Source organism: Solanum verrucosum, unplaced genomic scaffold, assembly GCF_900185275.1.
Source record: "Solanum verrucosum unplaced genomic scaffold, falcon-dt-bn FXZP01000022.1, whole genome shotgun sequence".
Lineage (NCBI taxonomy): Eukaryota > Viridiplantae > Streptophyta > Magnoliopsida > Solanales > Solanaceae > Solanum > Solanum verrucosum.
The window spans coordinates 1,229,244-1,237,773 of NW_026020086.1; the positions used below are offsets into that span (position 1 = coordinate 1,229,244).

Below are 8,530 nucleotides of genomic sequence, written 5' to 3' on the forward strand. Positions count from 1 at the left end.
GTGATCAGGAAGCTTGTGAATAAACACCAGATAGCCTTCATAAAAGGTAGGCGGTTCATTGACGCAACACTGATAGCAAGTGAGTGTGTGGACACTAGACTCAAAAGGAGATGATCTAGGAATTATGTGCAAGCTGGACATAGCGAAGGGTTATGTCAATTGGGGCTTCCTAATCAGGATTCTAGAGTAGATGGGTTTTGGGGAGAAATGGCTGAAGTGGATTGACTATTGCATAAAAACTATCAGGTTCTCCATTTTAGTGAATGGAGAACATGTTGGTTTTTCCCATCAGAAAGGGGTCCAAGGTAGGGAGACCCACCCTCTCCTTTCCTTTTCATCCTAGCCATGGAGGGCTATAATAGTATGATGAGAGTAGCTATCCAAATTCAGTTGGCTAAAAGGTTTCAAGGTTAGTAACTCTTTAGGAGGGGAAATGCAGCTGTCATCTGCTTTATGCAAGTGACACAATTATTTTTGGTGTAGCCAAGGCTGACCAGGTTGCCTTTATAAGAATGACTTTGGTGGTTTTTGAAGCAGTCTCTTTTTATTGTTTATCAGTAAATTGGAGGAAAACCAGCATCTTTCCAATTAAAGAAGTCCCTCAACTTCAGAGCCTGGCAAGGATATTGGGGTGTAAAATAGAACAGCCTCCCACAACTTACTTGGGCATGTTTTTGGGAAACAAACATAAGGAGCTAGAAATGTGAGATGACATAATTGAAAAGACAAAAAATTGGCCAATTGGAAAGCTCAGTGTATCTCTTTAGGAGGGAGAGTCACTTTAATAAACTCAGTGTTGGACTCTCTTCCAACTTTTGTTATTTCTTTATTCCCTATGCCTACCAAAGTGGAAGAAAGACTGGACAAACTAAGAAGAGATTTCTTGTGGTTAGGGAATAAAGAAGGGAAAGGTTTGAATTTAAGTCAAATGGCAGAATGCACAGTTACATAAACAATCCGGTGGACTTGGAATCAGAAACTTAGGGTTGCAGAATAGATGCCTCTTGTCAAAATGGCTATGGAGGTTCAACACTGAGGAACAAGCCCTGTGGAGGGAGGTGATAGTCAACAAGTGTAGGTTGAATGGAAATTGGGTCTCTAGCTTTGTGAATAACACTTATGAGGTGTCAGCTTGGAGAACAATAAGAAACTTGTGGCCTAAACTAAGTAGAAACATAGCCTACAAGGTGGAAAATGAGACTAAAATCCTATCCTGGAAGAAGAATTGGAATGGATATGAGAGAGACATTGATGGTCTTATTTTCAAACTTATTTTCCTTGTGCACCAATCTGGAAGAAACAGTGGCTAAGGTATGGTCTACTCATGGATGGAATATTGGGTTTAGAAGGTATTTAAATGACTGGGAGATTGGGAGAGTGGCTGAGCTATTACATGTTCTGAATGGGTTATTGGCAGAAAAAGATTCTATTGGGTGGAAACACTCTAGATATTAAAGCCTTTATGTTAACAAGCTATATATTAAGGAGGTGAAAGAGCATGCAGTTTGTAAGCTTGGACCTTGGAAGCAGACTTGGAGGAACAAGGTTCCAACCAAGATAAAGTGTTTCTCTTAGTTGGTTGCCAGAAGAGCATGCTCCTCACATGAGAAATTGAAAAGGAGAGGTTTCTATGTTGCCGCTTGGTGCTCTCTCTATAATGAGACTGAGGAAACCAACCACCACTTGTTCCTTCACTATAGAGTGACAACACAATTGTGGAACCTTTTTCTAGGACTAACACTTACCGAATGGATTATGCTGGAGCATACAACAGATCTACTTAGTTGTTGGATCAGCAGAGGGGGGAAAAATTCTAAGAAAAAGTGGAGTATAATGCCATCATGCATTTGGTGGTCTATTTGGAAAGAAAGAAATAGCAGATGCTTTGAAAAAAAGGCTAATTTAATAGAGAAAGTCAAATGGAATTGCTTGACTACTTTTTATATTTGGTGTAAAGAAGAAGGGATAGAAAAAGCTGCCCAAATTTTGGATTTTATAGGTACTTTGTATTCTATTAGCCTTGTTTTTTTCTCTTGTTGGGACCCATTTTTCGGAGGTCTCCAACATATCCCTAATGCTGAGGAATACAACATTTTCTCAAAAACAATATTATTAGGCTACTCTAGTGGGCTCAAGCTACTTAAATTTCTGCTCAAATCATAGAGGTCTTGATATCATATGGATAGAAGAAGAGAAGAAAATATAACTAATGAAAAAGTAGAAGAAAATATGATTTGCCATGATAGAAGAAGAAAATGAAGAAATTGCTGATAATTGATGAAGTAGTAGGTTGAGAAAATCTGCAGTAGAGAAGAAGAAATGAAGAAAAATGTTTGAGAAATGATGAAGGGAAGAGCTTAGGGTTAATAATTGATTTTTTTTTTTAAAAAAAACAATACAAAATTAATGGGTCAGCTCATATAGCCGTTACATATATCATGTGGATGAAATTTTATGAGAAAATGAAGTTGTTACGTGCCTAGAAGCCATTGTATGCGAACACTTGGTCTAGTCAGTAACGAGGTGTGTTTCGATAAACATTTGGTGATAGTTCAGGTAGGAAACTTGCTTACCTAATAATTGAAGTATGAAACTCGAAAAAATTAGGATACTCTAAGTGTGTTTTTGACTTTTCACTATGAAATATACTTTTTGACTAAACTACCCTTAATTAACTATTATCTAATTAATTTTCTTGATTACATATACACTCATCTAAATAGGGGTAAATTCTGAAGGAAATAATTTATTCCTTTTTGATTATATAAGTGAACACTTTGAACCAAAATGAAAATGCTAGGTGGACATATTGCAGCGAGTATGAGGCAAGTAAAGTCAATCCTTTCATATGAGGAATCCTAATAGATCCCCAATAGCTCACAAACGATGAATTCTTCCGCTGATGAAAAAAGCTCACATATGAGGAATTCTTCCGCCGGCAGAAAAAGCTCGACGAGCTTCCCTTTATTCATTACTAAGCCAAGGTCCCAAGTCTCCAAGTCAGTTTTTTCTACCCTAACTTCCTTGGAATTGAAATGTAATTGCATCATCAGGTACTATAATGTTGAATCTTCAACAGTTAGACTTGAATATTTTATGTCTCATAATCGTTCTCCATGCTTGCCTCTCTACCTCTGAGTTAGTGGTAAGGTCTGCATATACTCTATCCTCTTTATACCCTACTTTGTGGAACTACACTAGGTATGTTGTTGCAATAATTCTCCATGCTTTTGTTCAAACCTTCCATAGATAAAAAGCCAGATATTTAAGTGGAGAAGGGTAGTGAGGCAAGCCCATCATCTACCAAGTTGAACCATCCGCTTTTATTCTTTGCTTCGTAGAAAAAAATAAAAATAAAAATTCTATATGCTTTCGATGTCCAGTTGGAGGTTCCCCACCTTGTTAAAAGGCTTTACAAGTCCTTAGTGCAAAAAAAGCTAATATTTGGTGTATGAAGGCACAATAAGGCTATTATAGATTATATGCTCTAGTGATCAGATGATTCAGATACATCGGCTGTATTAGTGTGATTTATTATTAAGTGAATTGTTTTGTGTTCAGGTAGTTTCTTTTTGCCTCAAGGAGGGAGCTTCTGCAATAGGACTCAAGGGCATGAAAGCGGTAAATGCTATTCCTACCAATAAATGAAAATATTGTTTCTGTAAATGTTCCCCTGCTTAAGGTAGTGTTGTCTTCTTTAGGTTGCAAAAGATTATATGAAATGTGGCAGAGTCGGGATAGCAAAGCTCTCTCCAGGTGTTACTATCTACCTTTGTCCCCCGACCAATGCAATTTTCATTATTCTTGAAAAATACGGTTTCTTGAAGGGAACGGCAGCTGTGGAAGGGAACTCTCAGTTGATGATTGGTTGTGTTGTATGGCAGAAAAATCGAACAGCTTTGACTTCTGTTCTTAAAAAGTCTGAGGAAAAGGCTAATTCTTTGCAGGAGCAGCTTCAAAAGTCTCCATCTGATTCTTCTAGGTTGCAAGGTGGGGGACAAGGTTCTTTATCTATGCCATCAGTTAAGAACTCAAACCCATCTGCCCCACTGAGCTCTTTCTCAAATCTTGAACAAGCAAATGTCACTGATAACAAGAGTATTGATATTGATTCTGCAAGCAGGACAACCTTAACAGCTTCAGGTGTGAAGTCACCACCTTTTCAGCAAAAAAAATCTGAACTTTCCGGCTCGCATCTTTGGGGATCTAAAGGGCACTTGTCGAGCAGTGAAGCTTCTTGTGTGCACCAGTCAAATGATGAACCACCCAAGGAAAGCAGGAACCTCCCAAAACCTGTAACATCATTGCTGTCCAATGCATCAAAACGAAAAATGGCATTTCCAGATGATGACGATCTCCCTGAGTTTGACTTTGGAACTGCTAGCGGAATATCTTCAAGTTCCCATCGTTCCTATGGATCCATTATTGGCAATAGGCTTCAACTTTCTGGAAGTAGAATTTTAGATATGTCTAAACAGCCCACCAGACCTGTGGCACCTTCAGCTTGCATGACTATTCCTAGGTCAGTAATATCGATCAGTAAAGAGATGCCCCTAGCTAGAAATGTTAATGACTATAGTCAACTGGTCACTGCTTCTAGGCAAATGGAAGAAAAGCATTACAGCCAAAGTCATGCTATTCCAGTGACAGTTCCTGTTCGTGCATATGGTTCACCGATGGTTCCGTTTCATAGCTCGGGTAAGAAGAACTTATTTTGTGATGATGATATTCCTGAATGGTTGCCGCCAGATGCTCAGAATGAAAGAACAAATGAACCACCAAAGACCTTTCCGCCTGAATACCCAACCTCGAGAATGTTGCTGCCTCTTCCTACAGGATCAGTGTTTCCTTATCCATCTTCTGCCCCTACCCATGACAGTTTTTCTTCACAACCGTCTCCTCTATATCATCTGCCTGCTAATTCCAGAGTGCCACCCCCCATACCCTCTCAAAAAGGTCCTAGTAATTTGACAGGATTCACCTTTAACTCAGTTCCAAGGCCACAGTCTAGTTCTCGTGCTGCTGCAAGTTCATTGAAGCCTGCGGATAAAAGAGTAAGGAGGTCTTGATACTAGCTTGTAAACTCAATCAACAGTAAAATGATTCTTCGATAATTGTTCAGCGACATTCTGAAGCTGTAACTATGCATGGACAGCTGGTCAGGTTCATGGATAGCGGAGTAAATTGAGACAGTCTATAGTTGGTTTTCTTTCTTCTTATTCCTTCATGTGAAGTCTACAATTGTTATTGTGAACGGGATTTTCTGCATCTTATACTTGCTTTGTTTAGTGACTTAATTAGCTGTGTTATTGATTTTCTTAATTTCCTTTTCCCGCCCCTCCTACCCCCCACCCGCCCGCGGTATATTATTCATATCTTATTGGTGTTGTAGATGGTTAATGTGCTTATTAGCTAAGTTGCTCGGACTCCATAAATATTGCCGCACCCGTGTCAGATCCTTCAAAAATACACTATTTTTGGAGGATCCGACACGCACCCATCGACATCTTTGAAGAGTCCGAGCAACATAGCTTATTAGTATTTGGTATGTAAGAACCTTGAAACAAGTAGTTGTTGTCTTGTTCACCTGTAACTCCTATTGACTGATTTTCCATGACTTGTGAGAATCTCTATGTTGCTCGGACTCTTCAAAAATGTCGAAGAGTGTGTGTCGGATCCACCAAAAGTAGTGCTCTTTTTTGGAGGATCCGACACGAGTGCGGCAACAATTTTGGAGAGTTTGAGCAACTTAGGTGAGGATTTTATTCAATGCACAAGATAATTAAACAAAATTATGTGTCCTGTTTCTAAAGCCAAGTGATCATATGTGCATTTCCTTGTGCATCTAGGTGTGTCTAGTACATTTCCAATAAAGGCAGCATGAAAAGCACCTATATTATTTCTGTATGAGGAAGGACGACTAAGCAACTATGCTACTGTTGGCACCCCAAACTAAAAACTACAACTATGTATTATGAGAATGGCTATTCAATTAGCTGTTGAAATATGTGTGCCTCATTGATTGTTGATGTAGGTTTAGAATGCTCCACTAATTGATCAAGGACTGGCAAGTTGGCAGCAAGCATTTCCTCCCCTCTTTGTCTGGAAACGCTTGTCAGTGCTGGCACATGTGGCAGCGCCTCTGGAGCCGTCATTCTGTAGGTGCATTTGCTTTAGCTTGAGTGCTCCTTTGACTCGATCTTTAATTGAAGTAATAGCATTATGAAAACTCTTTCAGAAGTTCAGCTATTGATTTGATGATCTCTATAGGACGTGGTCAGATTTACTTATTAGGGACAGAAAAACCGGCAAAACACAGGTACGATTCTCAATCAACAAGATCAAAATGTAATATGTGTTTATGCAGCTATTGGTCGTATGATTATTTGAACTTGGTTAATGCACTAAGTTTCCATCCCTTGAGATTTATTTTGTTTCCTTTATTGAAAAGAAAAATCTAACATAAAAAACTGTGCAATATCAATGCAATGTTTTGTTTTGGTAAGAAAGTGTTGCAATACAAATAGAACATTTGGTTTTCGAGATAACATAAAATGATACATGCATACTTATGCAAGAATTTTTGTATTATATTATACGTTATAGAATATGCAACAGTACATGGAAATCAAGGATATGTGACTATATATAGATACATGCCCGCATGTACTTAATTAGTTCAGCATAAAAGAAAGAGAAACCACTTGAGAAAAAAGATTTCTTTGAAACATAAAACACAGGACTCTCTTGCCTGCATTTTGATTGTGCAAAAACTTTCTTTCTTGTTGGTGAGAAGTCCTTTGAATTAATAGTTCATTGACGAAAGCCATAATTTTTTTTTTCTTAATCGAGTATGGCCATCGATTCACAAGCAGGTTAAAAATCAATGATGAGAATCTCCGAGGATATGTGAGCTCTCAAATCAGCTTCAGATCGCAAGGTAACATATGCAGAAGATGGGGAAGGAAAATCCATGAGTATGTCTACAAAGTATATCAAAAGCTCAAGTATGATCACTTTGTAAGGATCGAATCATGGTGAGAAGACGAGAAGAGTTATGATTGATGAATGTCTGGTATGTATTAAGTGGTAAAAAGAGTCTCAATCGTCTTTCGTCGCCCTTTACTCAATAATCCCTCAAAGAAAGCAAGTAGCAAGTCAGTCTGCGCATAGCATACTTTTTCAACTATTCTCCTTTCCTTGTTGAAGGGGAATGGAAATCAAAACTTCAACACGTATGATCGCTTTGTAAGGATCAAATCATGGTGAAAAGATGAGAATTGAGTTATGATTGATGAAAGTCTGGTACAAAAGTGGAAGCTTGACATCCTTCACTGGAGTTTATAAGCCATACTCTAATCGGGAAAGATTAGAATTTTGGGAGGTATCTGCAGTCAAGGCTTTATGGAATGATCAATGGGTGGTACAGGGTATTTCAATGTATGCAGTTATGAACCTGAAAGATTCAATTGCATTCCAAGGTCGAGCACCATATCTGTTTCTCTGTTTATATCAGTAGTCTTGTCCTATGATTTCTGTTACTCCCCGTTGTTTCTTGAGCTTTGGTTATCGCATTATTTGACTATTGTTGTTGTTTCTTGTTTTCTGAATACCATGTAATACTTTCCGTATTATTTGCTATGTCCGGTTTACTTTTTTTTTTTCAAACTGCTTTAACATATCAGTCACTTGAGCTAAAGGTATTTTAGAAACAACCTCTCCTCCTGCACAAGGTAAGGATAACGTTTGCATACACTCTACCCTCTGTAGACTCCACCTATGGGATTATATTGTGTATGTTGTTGTACGAAGGTCAAGAGCTATGAGGAGCTTTTCTCTAACTTTATTTAGGGCATGGAATTGATTGATCTCCTATAACAAGGAGCTTGCTACACCTGGTTTAGTGGAGAAGAATCTGCTCAAGCTTCCAGAATTTCAGATTCCTAATCTCTAATGAATGGAATGATACTTTTGGCTCTATAAATCAACTCTCTCCTAACTTTTGGTTATCTTAGATCATAGACCAATGTTGCTGGAAAGTAATGACTGGTCTACTAATCATCTTATTTGAAAGAGATAAAGGTCAGTAACACATTGAAAGTATTCCGTTCTTTGAGTTTCACACCAAAACTATTAGGTGTGTTTGGTTTTCAGTTTCCTACCTGACTATCACCAAATATTATTGCACACCTTAACTATCAGTTTTTTGCTTTTCCTACCTGAAATTTTAGGCTCTTTCACTCTATTTTAATTTGAAAACATGTGCTACAACATGAAGGCTGGACATACTAAAACTTTGTTAGCTCTTTAGTTTTGTATATTTTTGTAATCTCTATGCACCTTCTTGGTGCCTTTTATGATATCTTACTAAGTGAAAAAATAAGAAGAGTACATGCACTAGCAACACTGGCATAAGGAGTAAATGACCCTTTACTATTTCAGTGTTATTCGTAACTCCTTTTTTTTTTTAAAATTATGAAACAATAGATCAGTAGGGTCAAATGAAAAGTTGAAAAAAGAACCAAGACTA

The 8,530-nt window shown here is 38.0% G+C and overlaps 1 protein-coding gene across 1 annotated transcript; it reads left to right on the top strand.

The window, feature by feature from the left end:
- Window positions 1-345: 345 nt before the first annotated feature.
- LOC125824618 (flocculation protein FLO11-like) lies at window positions 346-7,379 on the top strand. The gene is made up of 9 exons (XM_049504018.1): window positions 346-409; window positions 484-617; window positions 3,562-3,621; window positions 3,702-4,522; window positions 4,601-5,199; window positions 6,035-6,158; window positions 6,239-6,319; window positions 6,876-7,107; window positions 7,144-7,379. The coding sequence occupies exons 1-5, from the start codon at window positions 346-348 to the stop codon at window positions 5,067-5,069; spliced, it is 1,548 nt and encodes a 515-aa protein (XP_049359975.1). The 3' UTR covers window positions 5,070-5,199; window positions 6,035-6,158; window positions 6,239-6,319; window positions 6,876-7,107; window positions 7,144-7,379.
- Window positions 7,380-8,530: the final 1,151 nt, after the last annotated feature.